General features: G+C 42.9%; 1 protein-coding gene across 17 annotated transcripts in view; it reads left to right on the top strand.

The window, feature by feature from the left end:
- ADGRL3 (adhesion G protein-coupled receptor L3) overlaps nt 1–27318 on the top strand; it is a 526579-nt gene that overhangs the window by 368273 nt on the left and 130988 nt on the right. For all 17 annotated transcript variants that reach the window (XM_083718335.1, XM_083718333.1, XM_083718332.1 and 14 more), the window contains 6 exons: nt 972–1274; nt 2322–2425; nt 9777–9962; nt 18620–18658; nt 20558–20741; nt 21572–21694. In XM_083718335.1, coding sequence (XP_083574461.1) covers nt 972–1274; nt 2322–2425; nt 9777–9962; nt 18620–18658; nt 20558–20741; nt 21572–21694 — 939 coding nt within the window. The remainder of the gene's footprint in view (nt 1–971; nt 1275–2321; nt 2426–9776; nt 9963–18619; nt 18659–20557; nt 20742–21571; nt 21695–27318) is intronic.

The raw sequence follows: 27318 nt of genomic DNA, 5'->3' as shown, positions 1-27318 counted from the left end.
TGCTACGAGGCAAGAAAGGGGCCACAAATGTCGCTTGAGTGGTTCTGTCCTTCACAAGTGTAGGGGAAGTATTCTGTGAGAGTACGCCAGCATTCAGTGAAGCTCTGCCAAGACAAGTAGGATTGGGCAATATCTGGTTTACATCATTGCGATATATCACTAGCTAAACATCACGTTATAGCAATAGATCACAATATCTGAAATAAGGATGGGGCAATGTTGAGGCATTGGCTGGCTTCTCATTTTTCCCCACCACATGATTTTTGCCGGCGCCTGCTCTTGTGATTCACTGCTCCTTGCATGAGGTAGGGAAGAGCTGAGCTAGAAAAGTTAACAAGGGCTGCAGGAATCAAGAGAAGCATTGTCTGGCTTCACAGTTTCCCCCACATAGTAATTTTTGCATGTTGTCTTTGTCCATGGAGTTTTCTTGGTAGGGATACTGGAGTGGCTTGCCGGTTCCTGCTCCAGGTGGATCACGTTTGGTCAAAACTCTCCACTATGACCTGTCCATCTTGGGTGGCCCTGCACAGCATAGCTCATAGCTTCTCTGAGTTATTCAAGCCCCTTTTCCTCAGCAAGGCAGTGATCCATGAAGGGATCACTTTAGCATGAGTTTGACCAAACATGACCAGCATGAGTTTGACCAAACTGCGGGAGGCAGTGGAAGACAGGAGTGCCTGGCGTGCTCTGGTCTATGGGGTCATGAAGAGTCGGACACAACTAAACGACTAAACAACTAAACAACAACAAATTTTTGCATAGCATACACACACACAATTCGCAATATATTTCCAGGTCAAAAAATGTGAAACCGATATCGCAATGTGGACTTCAAACTAGACATAAGCCCTGGGCTTATTTCACATGTTACACATAGTCTCCATATAGAAGCACTTTTAACAAGAGGTTGTTAGATCCCTAAGAAGCTGTCCTTCCCTCCCTCTTAACTTGTTCTTGCTTTTCGTTGGCAGCATCAACGGCAGGAGCCACAGGTTTGGGTGGGACTACCACAAGCACCACTCCCCGACTGACGACCAGCAGCACTGCACGGACCACCACTGCGGCAGCTTTGGGCAGGAGGAACAAGAGCACAACGACACCTTCCCCGGGTTTGGAGGCCCCCAATGAAATGACGACACACCTGCCGCCTGCGGCTTCCCAGCTCCCTGCAATAGGGGCAGAGAGCTGCGAGACGGTGGAAGCCCGTGAGATCACGTGGTTCAAGACCCGGCAAGGACAGGTGGCCAAGCAGCCGTGCCCCAGGGGCACCGTAGGTGAGCTCACAAAACAAAGTTACTTCTCTGCCATGCTAAGCCAGCCACCCAAGTTTTGTTTAATCAGTGTCCTGTTCGTCCTTTGCCTGTGTTCCTTGGCTTTCCGCAAAATGTTGTTGAGAATGTGGTATTAGAAATGGCAACAGGGGCAGAACGGTCCATTGTATTCTTCTGGGGGAAAACACCTGTCCTTCCCACCTGTCCTTCTGCTGGATCTCTCAGCGGCCTTTGACACCATCGACCATAACATCCTTCTGGACCGTCTAGAGGGGCTGGGAGCTGGGGGCACTGTCATACAGTGGTTCTGCTCCTTCCTCCTGGGCCGTGTCCAGAAAGTGGTGGGGGGGGATGAGTGTTCAGACCCCTGGGCTCTCACTTGTGGGGTGCCTCAGGGTTCCGTTCTCTCCCCCATGCTTTTTAATATCTATATGAAGCCGCTGGGAGAGATCATCAGGGGGTTTGGGCTGGGTGTTCATCAGTATGCAGATGACACCCAGCTCTACCTCTCCTTTAAATCAGAACCAGTGAAGGTCCTGTGTGAGTGCCTGGAGGCGGTTGGAGGATGGATGGCGGCTAACAGATTGAGGTTGAATCCTGACAAGACAGAAGTACTGTTTTGGGGGGACAGGAGGCAGGCGGGTGTGGGGGATTCCCTGGTCCTGAATGAGGTCACTGTGCCCCTGAAGGACCAGGTGCGCAGCCTGGGAGTCATTTTAGACTCACAGCTGTCCAGTTTTTGCAGACACTTATTTTTCCATATCTGAATCTCTGAAGCAGCCTGATTGCTTTGGCGGCCCATTCTTCATTTTAGGGTGATCCAGAGATCCCACTTCTGCTCAAACAAGCCCCAAAACTCTGTGAAGTGGACTATTTCAGTTCAGGATTTGGGCAAATTCACTGCACAGACTACTTCATGCATTAGAAGACTTTTACCACCCAGAAATTAATCTTTACATTGGAAAAAAAATCTTTTGAAACAACTGACTGATCAGTATTTCAAGGGGCAGGTAAAATGTATGGTGTCTCATCATATCTTTGTCATTCTAGGTGTTTCAACATTCCTGTGCCTTGCTCCGGGTGGGATTTGGGATCCTCAAGGGCCAGATCTTAGCAACTGCTCTTCACTTTGGGTCAACCATATCACGCAGAAGGTAAGGTTTTGCTTTTATCTAGCATGTCCTTGTGTTCATATCTTATGCTCCCATTCCTGCTGTGTTGCGTTTATATAAAAATATGGTTCTGAACCAAAAATCATAGCATTGCGTAGCATCTCCCGGATCTAAAGTACAAGAAATGCAAGAAATCAGGAGACTTGGCTATAGAAAGGGGAGCAGTGAGCATATGATGTCAGACCCAAGTGAAAAAAGAGAGCTAGTCACGAAGTAGGTTTCAAAATAGCAGGGGAAGGGAGTCTTCAAAATATTAGAATTTTTTTACATCTTCTCAAGAAGACCCTATTAGAAATGATGCCTTATTGTGTGCATCAGTGGTAGGATAATTGATCCAACCAGGGGGCTGGATCTAGAAGTGGCCAGTTCCCCTGTGGGCCACCCAACTGTCAATCACCTGAATTCACACGATATCAGGCTCAGGATGCTGTGACAGTGCAAGGGGTTGTTCTCTGCCCCTCCAACATTTCCGCTGCCAAGATGGAGGCATTTCAGCACACAGTGTTATCAATATTCCCTGTCAGTATTGATCATTTGTTTACTACATGAATGCTTTTAACTTTGTGCATCTTTATCTGAGGCATTTATGTTTGTAAGATATTTGAATTTCTATGTCAGTTTTAAGGTGCTTTTTATTCAGCTTTGGAAGTTATCTGAACGGAAAGGAAATAATTTCCAAAGCAGTTTAAAATTAAGAGAGTCAGACTAATATAAAAATCGCTTTAAAATCAGTAGCAACAAACACACAAAAATAAACTTTTAATTGATTGTGGACTTTCTTTTTTAAAAAGAAGAAACTGTTGATGTTGGATCTAAGCTATATTTTATAATACTTGGTTGTACCATATAAAATGACTTACCTTGCTCTTCTGTATCAAGGTCATATATCAAGGTCCTGAATATAAGGTATTTTTCCCCATTTCTAAAATTATTTTAGCTGCTTTTCAAACAAGTATGGAATCCCTTTATTTGTAATACTTCATCACAATATTCTCACTTTCTAAATGAGTAACAGAAAAAACAAGAAAAGTTGTATGGCGTAACATTTTTTTTGTAGAAAAAGAATTGCTGGAGCTCGCCATGAACGCCTTCCTTGTTCTCTTTTAATGGCAATGGCGCCCACCTGAGAGACGCCGGAACGGAGTTCTGGCTGTGGGAAAAAGCCTTGGCACACATTTATTATGGCATAAGCATTCATGGACTAGAGTTCTCTTCTTCAGATTCGTGGAGTGTTAACTTCAGCTGACAGGTGCATATGTATAGCAGCGGAGGCAAGTGGCTGCAAAATGCAAAAAGTTCACAATCATCCTAGATTTACTATGCTAATTAACACCTACCTAGCAAATCCTAGGATGTTTGTGAAAAAGTTCTTTTTTAGTGTGCTGTTGGACACAAGATGTGAAATTGCAGGGGGGGGGATGTGCAGTTGGAAAGCTGATAATGTACAGTTTGAAAAATGGGGAGGTGAGACGCATTTAGGTGTATCCGTTTATTAAACACTTAAATGACAGGCAGTGTCAGGGACAGTATTACACAAATCATATGTGAGTAGAATATGCTCAGTTTCCATCATTACAACAAACTTCTCAAACCATATTAAAAATGCCTTCTTTTTAGCCAAAACCGCATGTTCTGTACCTTCCTTATTGGACAGATAATGCTTCATTGCATCCTTTAAAATTCCTTCTTCTTTTCTTTTCTTTTCTTTTTTGCCTGGTGGTTACTGAGCTAAGACAGATTCATAACTGAACTGTCACTATATAATCAAGAAGAACTAGTGACCACTGATGCAGGGTGTAAGCAAGGAGCAAAACATGCTTTGTCTTCGTATTTTTCTTTTCTTTTAATTAGCGTGGTATGTATGATGGGGGATTTGTGCAGTCTGAAAATCTGCTTTAAAAAAAAACACACCTTGATTGTGATCTCCAGTTGTGATTGGCCTCTGTGCTTACTTTGCACACACTTAGTCTTTAATTCAGTTTATGGTTCGTTGCTGCGTATTCCTAATTAACAGCTTCTCCAGGCCTATCGGGCCTCCCTCCCAATCCAAGAAAGGGCATACCAATAGTTCTCTGGACATTTTCTGCCGATGAGTCTCCAGCACAAAGGGTGCGAGCTGACAAAGCTATATGATCACTTGGGAGAGAAGCATTTATTCGGTCAGAGGCTCTTTGAATTTTCTACCGCAGTGCATCAGACTGCCAAAGTAGTATGCTGCATTTTAAGCTGAAAACTGATGCCTTTTCAGCCGTCCAAATGGCAAAATGCACTTCATATCTCTTGTTCAGAATCCTGATTCAAGGGTATCAGATTAATAGGGGGGTCACATAATTTCCTATAAATCCTGATGCATTATACTCCAGATCTATTTGAATTATTAAAGTTTTTGGACTCTGGGTTGGCTTTTCATGAAAGATACCCTTTAATATTTGAATGAAAAGGTTTTAGCTTTGCCCCATCTTCCTATCCAGTAACTTCCATTTCGACCATCTTACTCATACATTCATTATGACCCAATTGAGAAGATGATAAATCACTGGAAATGGAGGCTATGTCCGTATGCAGTTCGTGATAGGCTCAAATAATATTTAATCTCCCTCCCATCCTTAGTATATGGTAGGGGCAGCAGTTATTATCTTCTAGGATTTTTAAAAAAATTATTGCTTTAAACCTCTTCCTATTTGGCATGAATTTAGATGCGATGGAGATTGCGGGGAGTGTATGTCGATAGCACTATCTTGACATACTTTCAAAAAAAGCACCAGTGCTTTTTCATTTCCTGTTTCCACACCTCTCAGTCTCAATCAGAACAGGGTTTTGTTTTGTTTTGCATTTCCTTTCTCTCTTTCCCTTGAGTTGTGGAGCTATGAGGGATCTGTGAGGAGCTCAGCGTCAGCCCGGGTGCAGCAGCAGAGGCAATCTGACGTTCCTGCTGCTGCCCTCACACTGCACTGACCCTTCCTTGCCACGCAGCTTTCCTGTCTAAGTGGCAGGCATGCTTGGTGTCAAGAAGTCAGGTGCACAACTCCTGCCTCAACTACCCATGGTTGAGACACACCTTCCTACACTTAGAAAACTAGAATGTTGGGGAGAAGCCTAGGTTGGAACGCTTCTAGTTTTGTGTGGGTACAGAAGTGTTTTATAAATCCATTTCATCATGTGAGCCGCTGCCTGCATTCAGAATTGCGTGGCAAGGTCCCACACCCTCCCAGGAAGTGGAATAAAGACACATGAAACAGTGTTTTAGGTTAATGGGCAAAAAAGGCCACAACTTTATTGGTTACAGAATGTGAGTGGTATTGGCTTAGGCATTGGAAACCACATGGCTATATCTGACAGCTGCCCGTCTGCAGGAGTCTTGGAAGGGTTAACCACCAGAAGGGGGAGCCTTGCTGATGCACATCAACTAGGAACTCCCCCAGGGACCCCGCAAGGGGTCGTGCCATGGCCCTAGCCCCCCATCTTGGGCTTTGGATGGGACCACACCCCTCGGATTCCTTTAACAGAATACTCTTGAATTCGGAGGGGTGGGTGATGGCGACTACCTCCCCTCCCCTTCAACCTAATCCTCCAATGCCTAACCGCCAAACCTGACAAAGTTGTGACGAATTGCTACGAGGTAGGCGAAAAACCAAATGGCTGATGCCAATTTGCCAAGTGGAAAAAAATTCCTACCAGGTCCCTGTTAAAAAACAGGCGACCAACCAAAGTCCATAGCAAGGTCAGGAGATAAAGAGCCGAACCCAAGGGAGTGGGGGGCGGGAGAACAGGCCGAGCAGGGAGAAAAGGAACATGTCCTTGGCCGAGGGCAGTTTAAATGGCCCGCACCACGCCCCCGGACCGTCCGGATTGGACAGCCTTGGGTTGACGTGGCTGAGGACCAACCAATGGCACAGGGGCTATCCCACCTCATGCGCATGGGGAGGGCATGCTCCCAGCCCGCAACGTCATCTCCCCGGGGACGGGAAATGGCTTTGGCGTAGCTCAAGACACATTTTTAGCCCTTCTTAATGAATTGCCAAATTAAAACAAGAGTTTTGTAGTTTTTGTGAAGCTGCCTGATACTGCGTCAAACAATCAGTCCCTCGCTTATGAATTTTAGTGGTGGCTGACGTAACACATGGTTTCATAAATTAGGAATGGAGGGATGAGCCATCAACAAATAACTGCTTAGAATATATTAGTCCAGGGATGGAAAGTTCAGTGTTGTGTGATTTGTTTTTACTGGAACTCCAAAATATGCCAAATGGAGCAAGAGCCAAAATGGTGGCAAAATGGTGGCCATACACTGGGTTGACTTATATTTATGTTTACAAATCTGAGTCGTTGGTTTCTTTTAAGTAGTCTGTGTTCAGTCTGAACAGAACATGATCTGAGTGTTTTATTTTGTCCCAGGACAGTAGCTGGGGTCTGTCAGTTATTTTCTTCATCAAATTTGGGGTGGGGTGGAATGCACACTCCTAGTAAATAAGGCAGTTCTCTTAGTGAAGTCTGCTGATTATCATATAAATCCTCTTAAAAGCAGACTTCAAATCTGGAGCCCCAAATTAGAGCATGGTATTTCAGTAATAGGTGTAGTGGTTTTGACTTCGTGGAGATGTCTTGGAAATATTAACCTAGTTTGAGAGTGTTGACTACACCAAGAAGGGAATGGGCTTAATAATAATAATAATAATAATTTATTATTTGTACCCCGCCCATCTGGCTGGGTTTCCCCAGCCACTCTGGGCGGCTTCCATAGAAACCAGAAAACACTAAAATATCATACATTAAAAACTTCCCTGAACAGGGCTGCCTTAAGATGTCTTCTGAATGTCAGGTAGTTGTTTATCGCTTTGACATCTGATGGGAGGGCGTTCCACAGGGCGGGCGCCACTACCGAGAAGGCCCTCTGCCTGGTTCCCTGTAGCTTTGCTTCTCGCAATGAGGGAATCATTACTCTTGGCACTGGGATGGCATTTACATTTACATAAGAAGATACCAATTTGTTTTCTCTGGGCATGGCTTTGTCTCATGTTGTGTGATTATCTGCCAAAAAACCTTTATTTCATCTTGGCAAAAAAGAAAAAAAAGCATTTATCCTTGTTTAGCTTGAGACTGGATTCATGGATTTGATTCAAGTTGATGGCCAATATCTGGTCTTGATCTTCCAGTGTTGAGCCGTGTATTAAGGTTTCATCAATGAATCCTTTTAGAACTCTTAAGAAGTCCTTTCTTTGAAAGGTTTTGGGTATACTTGTGATCCCAAATGGCAGTGCTGAAAAGAGAAACTCACAAAGGTTGTGATAAATGTTGTCATTTTAGTGCTCTGGTTTGTCAGGGATATGTGCCAAAGGCTTTTTGAGTCATTCAGTTTTAAAATGACTCTTCTAGGTGTTTGAAGTACGTATTTTCCCATTAAGCTTTTTAAAAAAATCTACTCAAATGTGTTTTCCTATTGTGGCAGCTACACAGTTGTAGAGATTATTCAGGATCCAACCTTCCGTCGCATACATGGTGAATACAAACTGCTCATCTTTCTAGCTTGTTTCTGTGGTAAAGCATCCAAAACAATCAAGAATACCCCTTGGGCTATGTAAAATGATTTCTGCCTGTTGCTAATCTGGGGGGTTCTGAAGTCCTGTGCAGGCCTTCTCTGAAATAACTGTGGTGGAATCTACACAACATATAAAAAACGCTGTGAAAAATTAAAAAAAAAAATCGGAAAACATGTTGAATTTTCCATAGCTCACTGTTGCCACCTAGTGTCCCATTTGTATATTGCATTTTGCAACACATTTAAAACATTTTATTTGCAGCTGTGTAGATGAGTCCTGTGATATCAGCCCCTGCATCTATTTCAAAACGAACATTTGTTTCACAAATAATTAAGAATAGTCTCCAGGGAGAGTCACTGTTTTCACAAAACAGATGTCCAAAAAAAAAAAAAATAAACTGGTGTTTAGAGCTGTTGTTACTTACTCCTACCCTACCAAAAACAACCCCACATAAAAAGGGTTTAAAATAATTTTTAAAAATTAAAAAACACACACATTAAAAAGCAGTTTAAAAGAATGTAAACAGTATTCTCTGCCGGGCGGCAGCAGTCTTTTTGTAGTCTGTCAGACCCTGCCCTAGGCCTGGTGGAGAGATGCAGGAGCAGGACCCTCAGACTCTCAGCAAATTTCAGTCTAAGATCCTCTGATATAGATATTTCCCCCCATAAAGTGGTTCTAAGCACTAATGCTCAAAGCCATCCTTTCAGTTTTGTAATTGCACATCAGGCTAGTACCGAGAGAAGGAAAATAAAGAAGAACTGCCACTATATTGTGCCTCAATCTGCTGTGAAGTTTCACTGCTAGTGCTGATTTATGAATCTCAACAGGCGTCCTTCTTTAATCAAAGGCATCCTCCTTTAATGGAGAAATTAAAAGGCAGTTCCTGCCTCTTGATCATCTTCAGTCTTGGCAATGAAAAAGAACAAAAACAAAAGGCATCATCCAAAAAGATAAAAATACATTCTCAAAATGACTAAAGAGGGAGGGTATTTATGCGTAAAGAGGTAATAAAGTTTTAATTCTATATATACTTACCTGGTAGTAAATCTCCCAGAATTAAATGGGACTTACTTCTGAATAGACATGTATATGATTTTGTTTTAAGGGAGGCTGAGTAAGCTTATGTTGTAGTTGTAGTTGTAGGTTAATTCATGACAGTCCCAAGAAAAGCAGCTAACTGAGTGGAGGACGACATCTTCGGGTTGTAGAAGATTTAGAATTTTTCAGAATTAATTTTATAATTTAAGACATTGAAATAGAGCAGTGCTTTCTAAACTTGGCTCTCCAGGTGTTGTTGGACTACAACTCCCATCACCCCTGACTACTGGTTTTGCTACCTGGGGGTGATGGGAGTTGTAGTCCAAAAAACAACAACAGCAGCAAGTGGAGGACCAAGTTTTAGAAAGCACTGATGCAGAGCATTAATGAAGAACATTTGCATATACAACTAAAGCCTGTTATGACGCTTTTTTCCATAAATACAACTGAGCTGTGAATCAGGAAGTCCTTGGTTTGAATCTTGTTTCTGTCCTGAACTCACTAGGTGGCCTTAAGCCTCTAAGCGCACACGCACGAATGTGCTAAATGGGGAGGTGATAATACTGGCTGACTTTACAGGGCTGTTGTAAAGATTACAACCCGATAATGTACGTGAAGCACTTCAAACGCATGAAAGCTCTAGGCAAATGTTGCTGTTGTGAAGCTGATCCCGAACCTCCCTGATATAAGAGCCCAAACTCAGTTATTAGCCGAGGCCTGGAATATCTCAACGCTTTCTCGCATTCTTTGAACCGTAGTTGAAATCGGGAGAGACAGCTGCCAATGTCGCTAGAGAACTTGCCGAACAAACGAAAAGCCACCTGAACGCCGGAGACATCACCTACTCCGTTCGTGCCATGGATCAGTTGGTGGGTTTGCTGGATGTGCAGCTGAGAAACTTGACGCCCGGCGGAAAAGACAGCGCTGCGCGTAGCTTAAACAAGGTAAGTCATAACAGCCAGTGAAGCCACCGCCGTCTTTGTATTTCTCGTCTGCTTTTTGCTGTGAGAAGTCCTCTTGCATCTGTCACGGGAGCTGTGGACCTCCACACTCTGCTAACTTAACAGATCATTTTTTTAAAAATAAAGTTTTTTATTTATACAACAAGAAAAAAGAAAAAAAAACCACAAATACCAAATTACAGAAAAATTACAAAAATAACCATAGACACATAATTTTCTTAGCAAACAATAAAACATCTATTGGTCTTAACACTAAAGACCCAACCTCCCGTCTATTCCATATTTCAAATTCATATTACTTATTGCCAATACACACTTTTGTCATAATTAAACTTATTCTCAATAAATCTAATTTCTTATATCTACCTTGCAACTATTACTGAAGTTCCTCGAATGCTGCAACAGAATTTAAACTACTATATTTCTTTTTCAGATATTCTTTGAAAACCTCCCATTTTGAAACAAATTCCTGTTTTGATTTATTCTTTATTTTTTCTGATAAACCATCTAATTCGGCATATGCTGTCAGCTTGTGGATCCAATCTTGTATAGAGGGGATTTCATTACTCTTCCATTTTGCTGCGATCAAAACAGATCACCTTTGGACTCCCTGCGAAATATTTGTTTATTCCAAGAACAATCCGGGCTTCAGATAACATTAGAATGCAGGTCCAGCATGAGACAGCTCTTTGTAGCTTTGTCCCAGTGGATAGTAGGAGCGGGTAGCAGAATAATACTTCCCTGGCGATATATATACTAGAGTAACTTGAGAGAGCCGTGTTGGCAGCGCTCCCAGAACTATAGTGGCCGTCTGAGTAACTCCTGCGCCAGTAGGCATTGCTGGAGGAGATAAAAATCAAACATATAGGGAATAGGCAGTTGCAGCCTCCTTTCCCCATCCATTTCCCCTCTTCCAGATTAGTAAGAATTTTCCTGTTGAGAATTCTGAAGGCTCTGACAGGAATATGCAGAGGGAGTTGAAGGCGACTGAAATCTCAGCTTATTTTTCCTAAATTTTGGGACTGGGAAGAGCGGAGAAATTAACAGTGGTGAAGGAGAGAAGAGGAAACAACAGCAGATAGAGGGGGAAACAGCCAGGACTTTAGTCTTCCCCATACTGTATTTTTCGTTCCATAAGACGCACTTTTCCCCTCTTAAAATCTAAGGGGGAATGTCTGTGCGTCTTATGGAGCGAATGTGTGGTCCATGGGGCTTGGGGGGGGACCCAGGCTTCCCCTGCCAGCCCCGACCTGCTCTTTGAGGCTGGCTGTGGGGGAAAGCTGCGCTTCCCCCCACCGCCAGCCCCACAAGCTTGGGGGGGCAGCGGCAAGGCTGCGTGCAGCCTTTCCGCTTCTCCCCAACCTGCCAGCCCCAAAGAGCAGGTCAAAAGGAACTCGAAGCCTCCGGAGTGCGCCAGGAACTCCCGACGCGCTCTGGAGGCTTCAGGTTGCCTTCACTGAAGGCTACTGAACGCACCTTGAACACACTGGACGCACCTTGTTTTAGAGGGGGAGAACAAGAAAAAAAATTCTCCTCTCTGCGCAGCGCCCCTTCAGCGAAGCGGCAGGAGAAATGGAGCTCCTAAAACAAGGCGCGTCCTATGGTCGGGTGCGTCCTATAGAGTGCGAAAAATACGGTATATGCAGTTCTGTTGACCTTGATGTTCTCTATCTGTTGGTGGTGAACAGTGCCAACCCACTCAAAAGGGAAAATGAAGCAACTGCCTCGGACAGCATTCTTTTGGGCCCTGATTTCTTCTCCTATTCCTTTGGGAAACTAGGTGGAATATAGTTTTTTAAAAAATAATCATAATGAGTTATGGGTTGCCAGCTCGTAAAGGAGTAATAAAAGATAAAGTGATAAAAGAAAGGTCACCAATGAAATTGATCAAAAGCACTCCTGTCTGTGTCCACCACAGGTTGAAAAAATGTAATAAAAAGAAGAAGAGCTTATTTCCAGGCAACCCAAGATCTGCTTTGATCACCATAATCTTTTCTGGATTGCTTTAGTTTGCTTTTCTTAATTTTCTTTAGCCACCCTAACTTGGAACAATTAAGAACCAAGACTATTGTTCTCTTGGATAAGTGGGAAAGTTGGGGACATAGTGTTATGCCTCTTCCATACACAATATGGAATAGCAATGGAGGGAAAGACTCAAAAGCGTGGCTTCCTTTGAGAGTGACCCACAAGGTTGCAGTGGAAATTTAGCCATGGTGGGCGATCTCCAGTGCCACGAAAATAGATTTCCCTTCCTCCCACTGCAGGCCCTTCATGCACACCCAAAATCTGATCTGGAGGGTTGCGGGACTTCCCGGACCACATATTTTTTTAGAGGGAGGAGTGCAGGTGGGGGGCTGCAGTGGAACTGGGAGGAAGGAAAAGTCTCACTGTGCAAATGGAAATCGGTTGCACAATCAGACAAGCAGTTGGATTTATTTATTAAATAAAATGTATTTTTAAAAATCTATGTACCTAAAGTATTAACCCATTTACCTTTTTTTTAAAAAAATAATAATCTTTGAACTCAGTGGGACTTACTGCTGCATAGACATGTATAGAATTGTGCTACCAGTAAACAAGATGGATCAATTAAAAAATTTTATCATTTAAAAAGATTCCTCGAGCATTAGGTTTTCCATTTATCTTTGATACAAATAGTTAGAAAAAAATTAAGGGTAACAGGTCCCATTTTAGAATGATTTGCAAAGTAAAAACAAAAACAAAAGAGACATTCCTTCTTCTGTTTTATGCAGGAGGAAATCTCTTCGTTCTGTTGCAGAATTATAATTGGGTCATTATAAATCGGAAGAAAAAATACCCTTTTCCTTATCCATATGCCAGTTTTGTAAATCTAATTAATTTCTGATAGCTTAATTGTAATTAATAATCATTTGTCAATTGAAATGCATTTGATTAATTGACTGGGATGAGGTCTAAACCAGTGGCTTTGCTAATGTTGTTGGAATCCAGTGTATGTAGGGACAACGGTTACTCACCCCGGTCACTGCAGAGGTTGAATATCAAGGTGGAATAACAGACTTTATCACTTCATACTGCAAGTGGAGGATTTTTAATGGTCCTGTGTTTTATATGGCACACGAGGGAGAAAGGTTATAGCCCAGCCGTTTTCTTGCTAAGGTGCTTTTTTCTGTTTGCAGTGAGCTTTTTCATGTAGGGAAACATTAAAAAACATGACACATACACAGACCCATTGTATTCTGAAGTGGTACAGTCCATTCTGTTACCTCCTTCTGCTGCTTTTGTAGTTCAGTCCTAAGACATTTAATTGGCTGCCAGTCCTTGGCAAAGTCATTGTGGGTCAGGTTCTCGCATGGCCACTGGTTTGTGCCACTGCTTTAACAGTACCCAATAACCTATTGCCTCCAAAGTTCTGGAGATGGTGCAGTTTCTCTTGTTGATCTGCATACGGGGACCGTCTAATAAGACCACTAAAACAGTTTTGTTCTCAGAGCCTAAGCAAAAGCCAAGCTAAAAAAAGATTAAGAATGTTTTTATCATCTAGGTATGCCTGGAGTTGCTAAGCAACCCTATGCTCAATTATGTTGCTTGGAAACGGGAGCTCAGATACTGGACCGTTACTGGGTTATCAACACTCAAAGATCCCCTAGGGAGCGAATGGATAACAGCCTCCTTAAGAGGCATAGACAGCTTCCCTGTCATCATTTAAAATGTTATAGAGCACCTAAATTAATAATAATTGTGAACGGCATGATAACTGGAAAGCAGCCTCTCTTTAGAAATTTTTATTAGCCAGGAAAGGCAGAGATGAGCATGTGGTTCGAGACATTTCCCCTGTCAATACGCGAGCAGGAAACAATCCATGGCTTGCAGCTCGGACATCATTACAACCATGGTCTCCTCATCACACTGAACGCAAAGATTTTGCAGTTATGTCTGGGCCTGACTCAGACACAGCAATGTCTGTCTGGATGTGCATATCTCACAGAGCCATCATTGTGAGAGACTTCAGCACTAACTCCAACGTCATCTCAGCCAGTGATTCTTATTAGGCAGAAATGTAGCCTGTAGAAACCACTGAGACTTCAAAGCTGGTAGAGTTCAATGGGCAAAGATTAAACCTTTGTGGATAATGTGACTCCACCACCTCATCTGGCCACTGATGAGTGAAAAGCAACGCAATCCCACCATCACCCTGTTGGTGTAGTTGTTGTTGTTCAGTTGTTTAGTCAGGTCCGACTCTTCGTGACCCCCTGGACCAGAGCACGCCAGGCACTCCTGTCTTCCACTGCCTCCTGCAGTTTGGTCAAACTCATGCTGGTAGCTTCGAGAACACTGTCCCACCATCCCGTCCTCTGTCATCCCCTTCTCCTTGTGCCCCCCATCTTTCCCAACATCAGGGTCTTTTCCAGGGAGTCTTCTCTTCTCATGAGGTGGCCAAAGTCTTGGAGCCTCAGGTTCAGGATCCGTCCTTCCAGTGAGCACTCAAGGCTGATTTCCTTCAGAATGGAGAGGTTTGATCTTCCTGCAGTCCATGGGACTCTCCAGAGTCTCCTCCAGCACCATAATTCAAAAGCATCAATTCTTCGGCAATCAGCCTTCTTGATGGTCCAGCTCTCACTTCCATACATCACTACTGGGAAAACCATAGCTTTAACTATACGGACCTTTGTTGGCAAGGTGATGTCTCTGCTTTTTAAGACGCTGTCTAGGTTTGTCATCGCCTTTTTCCCAAGGGCCAGGTGTCTTTTAATTTCGTGACTGCAGTGATCATGGAGCCCAAGAAAGTAAAATCTCTCACTGCCTCCATTTCTTCCCCTTCTATTTGCCAAGAGGTGATGGGCCCAGTGGCCATGATCTTTGTTTTTTTTGATGTTGAGCTTCAAACCATATTTTGCGCTCTCCTCTTTCACCCTCATTAAGAGGTTCTTTAATTCCTCCTCACTTTCTGCCATCAAGGCTGTGTCATATGCATATCTGAGGTTGTTGATCTTTCTTCCGGCAATCTTAATTCCAGCTTGGGATTCATCCAGCCCAGCTTTTCGCATGATGAATTCTGCATATAAGTTAAATAAGCAGGGAGACAATATACAGCACCCTAGTAACACCCAAAAGCAGAGCAGTATTCACTCGTATTTTTCAGTCAAATATACAGGGCCGGCCAGCCCATGAGGTGAGCTGAAGCAGCTGCCTCAGGTGGCAGAATCTTGCAGGGTGGTGCCCCCACAGATCACCAAATCACAAAAGCTCTATGAAATCTTGTCAGAAGAACCAGTTGCCCGACCTCAGCAAGCAAGGCTTTGGTGGTGCGGAGGGTGCTGGCTGCTTTTCGTTTCACCTCAAGACAGCGAGACATAAAGAGAACATGGCAGTTGTACTTACTGCCGTCTGGTAAAGCAGCTCATTAGACAGCTTTTTATGAGCAATTTTAAAATCCAGGTAACTCTAAGAAGTCCTGCTATAGTGGCCCCATGTTAAGGGTGAGTCAGCTGAATCACGTCCCTCCATTATAACGAGAATTTGAGGTGGGAGAGTAGGTCCTACTCTATATAGTTCGAAAATGGTGCGGTGGACTTCTTTGAAGCTTGCCAGTGTATTATATATCAGTTTGAGGGTGGAGGGATAGCTTATTTGAGTAGCTAAATGTTTGGCAAGACACTCTGGCACAAAACAATTTGAAGGGAACACTTCTCCTGTTCAGACCTGCTCAGTCACTAAAGTAATCTTCTTAGGCCCTCTTGGTTGTGGCCACACTTTGCAGAAACTCATCTTTCAGTGACCTGGCAGAGGACTATTTTTCTTGTGGAGCCCATTCTTTGGAATAATCTTTTCCCCAAAGAAAAGGGGCTTACATTGATGGTGAGGCAGTTTCAGCATATGCTGAAACTGTACCTGTTTAGTGGGGCCTTTACTGGCTCTTGGTGGCAGCCATTTGGTATATCATTTTAAGTAAAATATTGTATTGGCTATTCATGCTACTTAATTTATCTTGTTGTATTTTAATGAGATTTTAAAAAACAAACACCTACATTTCAAAATAGATGGATGATGATAGATGATATAGATGATAGATAGATAGATAGATAGATAGATAGATAGATAGATAGATGATAGATAGATAGATAGATAGATAGATAGATGATAGATAGATAGATAGATAGATAGATAGATAGATAGATAGATAGATGATAGATAGATGATAGATAGATAGATAGATAGATAGATAGATAGATAGATAGATAGATAGATAAATAGATGATAGATAGATGATAGATAGATAGATAGATAGATAGATAGAGATAGATAGATAGATAGATAGATAGATAGATAGATAGATAGAGATAGATAGATGATAGATAGATAGATAGATAGATAGATAGATAGATAGATAGATAGATAGATGATAGATAGATAGATAAATAGATGATAGATAGATGATAGATAGATAGATAGATAGATAGATAGATAGATAGATAGATAGATAGATAGATAGATGATAGATAGATAGTACTTAGAAAAATTATATACTTGTTGGGGTGTTGGGGTGAAAGTCAAGTGGTTAAACTAAGCACAGAAAATGCCCCCCTGCAAAAAAAATTAAAAATTGCTTTGTTGGAATGATTCGCCATGACATAGTCTGCCACCATATTTTTTTCCACATGGCTCACAGAATGCTGCTGCTTCAAAGATGGAGAACCTGTGGCCTTCCAGATGTTGTTGGACATCAACTCCCAGCATGGAGTTGATGTCCATTCGCTTTGCTGGCAGAGGCTGATAGGAGGGTCACATGTTCCTCAACCGCATTGCTGAAATGAGCCACCAAATTTGCTGGATCTAAATTGGGGATCTAGTTTTGTTTCAGCACCGTTGATCAGGTACGTTCCAAGCTGCTGTCTGGTTCAAGGAATAACAGTCATACTTGCTTCTTCCAGACAGGTTGAAAGATTATCAGGGATTAACATGAATTTATAACAGACACTGTGGAGATGGTATTTTTATTTTTAAACAGTTGGAATAAAACTGCAGAAAAACCTCCTGAACCTGTAGCCTTATTTTTCACATCAGTGAATTCCCTGTCCCCTCTCATTAGCTTTGAACTATTAACACCTTTAAAAATTACTTTATTCTCTCTTGTTTAAGAAATGTAATTGCGGAAAGCTTTTTAAACTAATTTTCACATTCTTATAACATTGCTTATGATTTAACAACAAACTCATTATATTCCTTTATTATTTTTTTCTTTTGCTTATCATATGGATAGTGGCCAAATGATTTACCTATCTTGTCAAACAAATATTTATTTTGAGAAGTCAAGCTGTTTATATATTTTATATGTTTCCAAATACTTTTGCTGTTCTTCATTCGCCTTCAATCTGTCATATATTTCCCCAGATTGTGTTCTGTTAGGCAGATTTTCTAACTTTCTGATAGCTTGCATAATTAAACCCTTTAATTCAGATTCCTGCTTTATAAGTTAAATCATCTAAAATAAGTTTGTTTAAAAATATATATATAATCTGCGTAAATTGTGGGTTCTGGGGCGGCGTTCAGCACATCGTTGATTAAAGCAGAAGGGGTAACAATTAGTTCTTGAATATGAATTGGGAATTGAATAAAATGTGAGTTGGATTCAGAGAAATTCTCACTGAAGGGTTGGGTGGAAGATGACTTTCCTGTTCCCACCCAAACCTCTCCCAATATTCAGTGGACCCTGCTGCATTCGGTAGGCTTTGGCATTGAGGCGCTAGATCAGATTTCAGGGTAGGGCTTGTAATCCAAAACAACTGAAGGCTGTGCTAAAGAGTGTTGAATTCTGAGTCAGCTTACATTCTGAGTCATTCACTTGCTCTTTTTCCTTGCATAATTCTCCAGAATGTAATGGCTTTTCACACAAATCCAGAGAACGAAATTAGGTAAATTGGATGCCCGGCAGAATGTGGTTTTGTAAATCGCTTAGAGGTTGTTTTTATATTAGGTGGTATATAAATATCTGGAAGAATTGCACATCCATGGGCACATCCAAACTTTTGTCCCATTGAAAGTAACTTGGTTATTTGGGAGTCCTGATGAATGAATATCATTCTCTGGATCAGGGCACCAATGTTCAATGAAATACAGTTCACATGATCCTGCAAATGACATCTGAGTCAGCAAAATGATGGTTATTTTGGTGTGGCGGTGAGGTCTCTTGGGGCCTGAATTCATATGGTAGTAGTACTTCATAAGCAGCCCAGAGGAAACATTTTTGCATAACCAGAAGCCTTTATCTGTAGTGCTCAGAGGTGGACATCTCAAAACTACGACCAGATACAAGGAGCAATTTCAGGCATGGCTTCAAAATAAGCTTGAGTTGGTCATTGGATGAAGGAATTCTTTTAAAAAGAGTTTTGATTGAAAATATTATCTCTCATGGCCCCTACTCTACAATTCTATGATTCTTTGTTTACTGCTTATCTTAGTACTTTTCTTATAAATAACAATTAAGCAGCTAACCTGTCCTCAGTGATATTGAAATACTGCTACTGCCTAGCTTAGTGTGCTTTCTTGGAAACAAGTTGTAAGACAAACGAGTTTTGCAGTAGATGTTTTATATAATTTTGCTTTCTCCTCTCACTAACTTTTTTATTCTGTGTTTATAACAACCATCTTTATGGATACAGCTTCAGAAACGGGAGCGCTCCTGCAGAGCCTACGTCCAGGTACTTTCACATTCCTCCCCTCTGTGTATATCATAGTTTGGCTTTGTGTTCCTTATTATTACAGCACCATCAGTGGACACCAAAACCACATAGAATTTGTAATGGGGGAAATAGACATTTTTTTATTCCTAAGAAGAAAAGAAGAAAAGTAAATAATGAGGGGAAACAACTGAAGGAAGGAATGGTAAGACAAATAGAAAACAGAAACCAAGTGCAGAAAAATCCCATTTGTAGAGCTCCAGGAAATCACAGTTGCAGCAGATCATTTAAGCAGGTTGTGGGTGTTGTGTTTTTAGTGAGTTATGAGCTTACAGCTTCACAGAAATATTTGACACAGAGGGTTTTTTCCATGGGTGAGAGCTTGAGTGAATACAGCATATCAGGCTGACAAAATATCACTGTATCATGTGTTCAGACTTGTATTAAATTTGCCATGGATGCAACATGCCTGGAGATTCAACACCTAATCCCAACTCTCTGATACATGCCCAGCTCTCTATTTCCACCGAGATACCCTCTGTCTGGTTCCCTGTAACCTCACTTCTCGCACTGAGAGAGCCGCCAGAAGGCCCTTGGCACTGGACCTCAGCGTCAAGAAGCTAAAAACGGTCTCCTTTTCCAAGGCCACTATGAGAGCCAGTGTGGTGTAGTGGTTCGAGTGTCCGGCAGGACCTGGGTTCAAATCCCCACTCAGCCAGGAAGCTCACTGGGTGACTTTAAGTTAGTTTAGTCACAGCCTCTCAGTTGGATTCACAGAAAGGTTTTTGTGGATTGGTGGCCCATTGTTGAAGTTCAGCAGTTTTGAGTTTAATGTATATTTACAGCAAGGAAAATCTGCTTTTCATTTGGGTCAGCAGGAATGTCATTTCGAGGCCTGCAGTCACACAGACAAAGAAACATACCATTGTTTATTCCTAAGCATTTAATTTTCACATAAGAGCATGTGTCCATTTTTATTGCTCATGGACTCCTCCTTGCCAGCCAAGACTAGTGAGAAATGACCAGTCGGTACAAACGGCCACTGAGGTGGTCCGCTGCGCTGTCAAACAGCTTTTACTTATTTCATGGCCACAATAAAGTAAGATAGCAAGCACAACTCCCAAGGTCCCCTTTGTCAAGAGATAGTGCCACTTCAGATCTCAGCTGCGCATGGGTTGCAGTTCATATATTTATTTTGCTGCAGAATGTATTAGTGAACGTATATTCTCATTTCCCATTCCTTCACAATCTGCTTGTGAAGGGACTCACAGGGAAGAAGTGTGTATCCCCTGCCAACAAAGACTCGCAGATACACTTTGATCTCTTAAAGAACAAGCCACTTGTACAAGTCCACAGAAAAGAACTGAGGAACTTCTGTAGGCATGAATTGTTGTGTGACAAGTAAAGCTGAGTCATTTACAAGGCCTGAGTCTTCTAAGCAAGAGAATGATTGCCTCTTTGCTAAGTGCAGTTTCTTAGCTGCAGACAGTAATTACCTAATTCAGGTCCACACAGCTTTCTGTCACTGTCATTGATTCAATGCTTCTTTTTAGGTCCCTGTTAAAAACCAATATTGCCACTTAAAGGAAAGTTTCTGGTTAGGTTTTTTCTCTATATAAAGAACAATTAGGGACAAGGCTGTCACCTCAGTCGAGTAGAGAGCTGTGAAGACGTCAGCAAGGCAAGGCGCTGTGGAAAATGGCGGCTGGCAAAAATGGGTTCAGGGCAAAGACTGTATCCCAGATATGGGAAATGCGTGGAGGGAATGGGTAGGGAGATATGAGAGTTGTCCATCTCGTACACAGAGCCAGAAACATTGATTAAGTTGAGAAGGATGGGCAGTGAAACGGGGTGTATTGCGTTCTATAATGAGCGGTTGGGGCTCTCGCAGGAAATCAATCTTATTCCTCTTCTTCGCAGGCCATGGTGGAAACAGTCAATAACCTCTTGCAGCCGCAAGCTTTAAATGCATGGAGGGACCTGCCTGCAAGTGATCAGCTTCGTGCAGCGACCATGTTATTGGACACCGTGGAAGAAAGTGCCTTTGTACTGGCTGACAACCTTCTCAAGACTGATATCGTGAGGGAGAACACGGACAACATTCGTGAGTAGCAGAAATAATTGGGGTGAAACTTGTTTTGGTTGCATCCACTCACTTGCATTGGCACTGGCTTCCTAAGAACAAGTGATAATAAAGTAGTTTGTGCAAGAGTTACTTAGTTTTCACACTTAACAGCCCGTGAACAATTTATGTGAGACTTGCAGTCTATAGAGCATCAGTAAAGCATGGCCAAAATAGTAGGTCAAGGAAGTAGTGTTGCATTCTAAATTTTGGCAGAATTAATTTTTCTAGGCACAGTCTGGTGGGTTGGATTAAATGTGTAGAGGAATTTCAAGGACTGAAGAACTTTATCAGGATCATCCTGGCCCCATCTGACAGACGGACAGGGGCCACCTATCTGTCAATCATGTGGCATCATTATGATGTCACCTGGTAGGCAACTGACACAGCTTATTTTTCAAATTCCCTAGTGGAGGGGGGTTCTACTTGGGAACCACATTGGAAGGGATGTTGTCAGCCCCACGTTCAACACTTTAGGAAGCTTTGAGCATGGGGTTGGTAAATGACTTGACAGGGAGGGGAGAAACAAGGCTCGCTCACCCACCTGGTCTAAGCAGGATCTCTCTCTGTTCTCATCAGCTAACGTAGAGGGGATCAACTCGGCATAGCAGTGAATTTGGTGTGGAAGATGGCGTGTGAATTTGGTGTGGAAGATGTGGCCCATACTAGAATCCATTTACAGGGTCTCACGTTTTTATCTGGGGGTGTGGGGACAATATTATATATATTGATTGTCGCCTGAATTTCTAATCAGTTATATCCTTTGGAATGTTTTGCATGCATTTCATTTTTCACTTCTTTCATACCAACAGAGTTGGAAGTTGCAAGGCTAAGCACAGACGGAAACTTGGAAGACCTGAAGTTTCCACAGAATACAGGCTATGGAAGTGCCATCCAGCTCTCAGCAAACACACTGAAACAGAATGGCCGGAATGGTAAGTTCAGCACCTCACAATTGTTTGCTTTTCTATCTTATTTTGTTCGCTGTTCTTCATGGTTTCACCTTCTTTAGAAGGGGACAGTGGCTTCATTCTGTCCCCTTGAATCTTCCTACCTGGCAGGGAACTGAGACGGCTAACCTGATGGTGCTGTTGTGCAATGTCTGGTCAGTGTATAATAAGACCACCCTCATCTATGATTGGATTATGGACGAGGGAGCTGAACTGGTCTGTGTAACTGTGGGTATGTGAACAGGGAGTAGTAGATTTGACTCAGCTCTGCTACCCTGGTGCAACACCAACCGAGGTCAGAAGGCTGGGGCGGAGGAGTTGCTATGACCCATTCAGCTTGCCAGAAAACCCCTTTCCTTGGAGTGGGTTTTCAAGGGTTGGGTCAGAGTGAAGATGCTGTTGGCTTTCCATCCACCCTGTTGCCCAGTGGCCTCCTTGGCTGAGTTGTTGGAGATATTCTTAAGATGAAGAACCCCAGGGCTGTTCCGGGTTATTGGTGAACCAACACACCAGGCAGGATGCACCCTTGGTGGTGGGGGCGGGTGTATACTGAAGGACTGCATTGATCCCTTTGTCATGGTCAGACGAGTATTTGGTAAAATTTGAGCTCCTGCCGCACCCCCTTGTTAGGTGAGGGACTTACTGAATCTGATAAATCCCCAAGTGTTTTGAAGGAGGTGGTGGCAGGCCCACTTCTGAAAAAGCCCTACCTGGACTCTGAGGTGTTTGACAGCAACTGCCCAGTCTTGTAACATGCCCTTGGGGGGTAAAGTGCTCAGAAGGGGGGGGGGGTTCAGCTGCTGACACTGTTGGAACGGATTATCTGAACCCATTCCAATCTGAGTTCAGGCATGCTATGTGGTGTAGTGGTGAAGAGCGGTGGACTCGTAATCTGGGGAACCGGGTTCGCGTCTCCGCTCCTCCACCTGCAGCTGCTGGGTGACCTTGGGCCAATCACACTTCTTTGAAGTCTCTCAGCCCAACTCACCTCACAGGGTGTTTGTTGTGGGGGAGGAAGGGAAAAGGAGATTGTTAGCCGCTTTGAGACTCCTTCGGATAGTGATAAACAGGGATATCAAATCCAAACTCTTCTTCTCTTCTTCTATGGGCCCTGGTTGCCCTGACAGATGTCCCCCTTCAAAGGAGAGACAGGGAGAGTGAAACTCTACTACTGCTGATGGATCTTACAGTAGCTTTGGGTACCACTGGCTGTGGTATCATTGTGGACCATCTCAGTGGTTTGGGAGTTGGAGACACTGTTCTCTGGTGGCAATGCTTCTATCTGCATGGCCATTACCAGAAGATAGGATTGGGGACAACATATCTACCTCTTGCAAGGTGCCACAAGGCACACTTCTGTCCCAATGCTGTTGAGGCTTCTGATTTTATAGTTTTAACTAGGGTGTGATTTGTGCATTTTTCCTAAGCTGTTTTAATTGTCATTCTTCTTGTTTTATTATATATTTCAATTAAGGATGTTTTAGTACGCTGATGGAACTTGTGTGTTTTAATGATGCATTGGTTTTTGTAGTTGTAAACCACTTAGAAGCCATCTTGACATGCAAGTGTTGTGTAAAATAATAAAACAATAAATGTTTTGCTCCAACCAGTTAACCGCATATATTGGGCTGCATTACAAAGTCAAAACCATTGGTCCATCTAGCCCAGGGGTCTGCAACCTTTAAGACAAAATGGGTCACTTGGACCTGTTTCCGAAGAGAAATAAAACTGGGAGCCGGAAAACAATTGCGACATTTAAAGCATGCGCGCCGCTGCCCTCCGATCTGACAGCGGGCGGGAAGGTGACGTCGGGGCGGTGCGTGACTAACGCATGCACCGCCCCCATGCAACGTCACAGCCAGTACAGCGCCCGCCACAGTGGGGAGTGTCGGGGCACACAATGCGCCTCCTCCCCTTGCTAGTATCTGCCCCGGAGCCGCGGCAAAGGTGTAAAAGAGCCACATGCGGCTCCGGAGCCGCGGGTTGCTGACCCCTGATCTAGCCGAATCCCATCCACTCTGCCTGGTAGCATCTCTCCAGGGTGTCAGGCAGAGTGGGATTTCTTAGCTATGAGATCTGACATTTTTTAAAGGGGAAACCTGGACCTTTTGTATGTAAAGAATCTTCACGTTCATTTTCTAGCTGTGGGCAAGAAGGTCACGTCTTTACATGGTCCATCAACCATGACCAGTTTGTTGAAGGTCCTGCTTTGATTGACTGGCCCAAGGTGCAGCGAACAGTGTTTATGGTGCTATTTTTCTTAGTGAGGAAGTGGCTGCAGTTCTGCTTCTTCCCACCCCACTTCGTAATAATGTCAGGTGCAAAATCACCTGGAAGAAGGTGCAGGCCCTGCTTCTGTCCATCAGCAGTGTTGCTGGCATGTTTTGCCAAAGAGCACCCCCTGGCATGAGAAAAAAAACTGTGACCTACATAGGTTTCACTCAGAAATTTGTTTATTTAGAAAATGTATAAACTGCTTGATTTAAAAAAAAAAAATCTACCAATGTGGTGTACGGGTTCACTTATATTTTTAAAAAATGTCGAAACACATACCAATTTTTTTAAGAAAACTTTATTCCATGCCTCTAAACTGTTGCTTCCATTGGTAAAGTTGAATGGACTTCAAATGAACAAGTCAAGTTTGTTCCGTTGAATAGGTTTATTCCTCACACGGCTGTCAAATGAAGCTCATAATGATGCTTGTCCTAATCCTAATACCTATATTCTTCTGTGTCTCAGCATTTCTTACTTCATGTTGGTGCTTTGTGCTCAAGACAGGATGAATGTGGGGTGGCTGTAGAAAGGAAGGCTAGCCTATCATGCCTAACAGTTTTAAACTTACCATGAGCCCAGGAAATAGTATTCCCCCCCCCCCCCATTCATGGGTAATAGTTGTTTACCTTCTATGCCTCCAAAATAACAGGCTTAGCCTGCCTGTTTGTGACCTGTGCTCTTTCCAGGATATCATGTTCTTTCAGGATGTGAAAATATATTATAAATTATACTGTGCAAACAGGAATGAACTCATGAAATATAGAAATATAGTCATCCATCCATCCCTAACCAGTAGTTTTGTTTCTTCTGGTCTGATGCTTTATATCTTTTTGGATTATATTATATTCTTCCTATTCCTCTAGGATATTGATATTTGTACCTCTGGTAGTTTTGTTCAGGCTCCTTTTTTATTCTGCAGAACTTTCTTTGTTTCTCCATTTCTGAACTGTCCATACTGTTTTGGGGGACTCAGCTTCTTTGTGTCCTTGCTTCTTCTAGATGCAAATGAGTTATCTCAGAGGCCTGATCAGTAATCTTAAAGTGTTTTTCACTGGGCATTCTATCGCTACTTCTCCTTAAGTGCCCTTTTTAATGAAAACTTGGGAGTTCCAGTGGGTCGGTGTTGAGTTTTTCAGCTGTGAAATTGCAGGTTCATCTTAGCTCACCACCCCAATTACCCCAACCTTCTTGGGCATTATATGGAGATTTTGGAGTGCAATGTCAGGATGTAACATCTGAAAAGGCCCTAAGGGTTTTGGATACCTCAAATAAATATATAAATAATAAAATCAACAATTATAACAAGAAGAACAATGCATTATGTTCACCTTTCACATGTCCAGCACATGCAACACACACCATTTTGCTTTAATCCTTACGGCAACCCTGTATAATAGGTATTATTATCCACATATTTCACACGGAGGATGAAGAAAAGTGACTTACCTTAAACCTACCTCTTTGGCCTAATTGATGACAGCATTGCAACGAATGTAAAGGATGATAATAGAGTAAAAGAAATTAAACTTTGGACTGAAGAAAAGGCTTTAGTTTTGTACAGATTGTGTTGTTCTCACAGTGACAATGAAGGGCTGAATGTTACATACAAAAGACTATGGTTTATAAGCTGAATGAAGCAAAATCCTGGGTTACTGCGTTTAAATACGGATTATCTGTTTTGGAATTTCTTTTTCGCATCATACTATATGGAGAAAGAGAGCTAAATATTTAGGTATACTGCTCAGTGCGGAAGCATCACTAGCGCACACCTATAGAATGGGCCATCTCTCCTCCCTCCCTGCAGAGGCTCTTATGAAAAGTTAAAGAATTGATTGGTGCCGTTTAACTCATTTATCTCTCTTTGTTTAAGCTCCTCACGTTTCTGGCTGACTGGTTTGTATGTATAACAAGTGTGGCATGTATATCCATATCAATTATGTACGAGTGACAGCTGCCCTTTCCTTGGCCTTGGAATCGAGTGTCAGTTCTGCACACTTGGGAAACTGGAGGCTTATTGTTTTCTCATATACACTTTGGGGCCTGGAAATTCTCTCAGCAACACAGGTTCCCACTGTTTCTGGGATATCCCAGTTATTATGGCTCCTGCCCTTCCTTCTGAAGCCAGTCCACTTCCACACTTCTTTGGCTTTTCCTGGGCGTAGGGCATTTCAGTGGGAACTAAAGAGCTCTGGCGCTTGTCCTTCTGGAGTCGCAGAAGGTGGCATAGTCCTCCCGTCTCTCGGGGCTCGTCCTTCAGTTTCCCCCAGGAAAATCACTTGTTTGCCACTGAATCAGAACAAATGTCAGTTGGGTTTTCTGCAGATTTACAGACGCAGGTGGCGCTGTGGGTTAAACCACAGAGCCTAGGGCTTGCCGATCAGAAGGTCGGCGGTTCGAATCCCTGTGACGGGGTGAGCTCCCGTTGCTCCGTCCCTGCTCCTGCCAACCTAGCAATTCGAAAGCACGTCAAAGTGCAAGTAGATAAATAGGTACCGCTCCGGCGGGAAGGTAAACGGCGTTTCCGTGCGCTGCTCTGGTTCACCAGAAGCGGCTCAGTCATGCTGGCCACATGACCCGGAAGCTGTACGCCGGCTCCCTCGGCCAATAAAGCGAGATGAGCGCTGCAACCCCAGAGTCAGCCATGACTGGACCTAATGGTCAGGGGTACCTTTACCTTTACCTTTACGTTTGCTCTGATTCAGTGGTAAATAGCGGGTATTCCTGGGGAAAGCAACAAGGCAAATGGAAAACCGCTTGGACCCCTGCTTTGAAGCACGGGACTAGTGTGGACAAGCCCTCTGCTACAATTCCTGGAGTTCCTTGTAGAATTGCTCTTGTCCTCTTTCTTCTACAGCAGCTTGCAGTTCAGAATATCTTTGCATTAAGCTCGATCTTCACTTTAGCCTCAATGCTTTCTTCTTCGTAACTGGTGTGCATCTCAGGGTGAACCTCCCTGCACCTTCCAGCCAGGGACTTGGTTTAAACTTAATTACATCCTGGTAATAAACATGTAATTACATATAGAACCAATGTTACACTAATTATTATCTTCAGCAGCAAGTCTAGAATTTTGGCACACAAAAAGAATAGATTTGTTTTTTAAGTGGGAGATACAATACAGTCGTACTTTGGTTGTCGAACTTAATCTGTTCTGGGAGTCTGTTTGACTCCCGAAACGGTTTGAAAACCAAAGCACAGCTTCTGATTGGCTGCAGGAGCTTCCTGCACTCAATTGGAAGCTGCATTGGACGTTTGGCTTCCAAAGAATGTTCGCAAACCAGAGCCAAAACATCCGAATACCAAGGCGTTCAACAACCAAGGTATGACTGTTCTGT

This window comes from Podarcis gaigeae (assembly GCF_964106915.1).
Source record: "Podarcis gaigeae genome assembly, chromosome: 17".
NCBI classification, from domain to species: Eukaryota; Metazoa; Chordata; class Lepidosauria; order Squamata; family Lacertidae; genus Podarcis; species Podarcis gaigeae.
The sequence above is the reverse complement of the archived record's forward strand: the minus strand, read 5'-3'. Positions and strand labels throughout refer to the sequence as shown.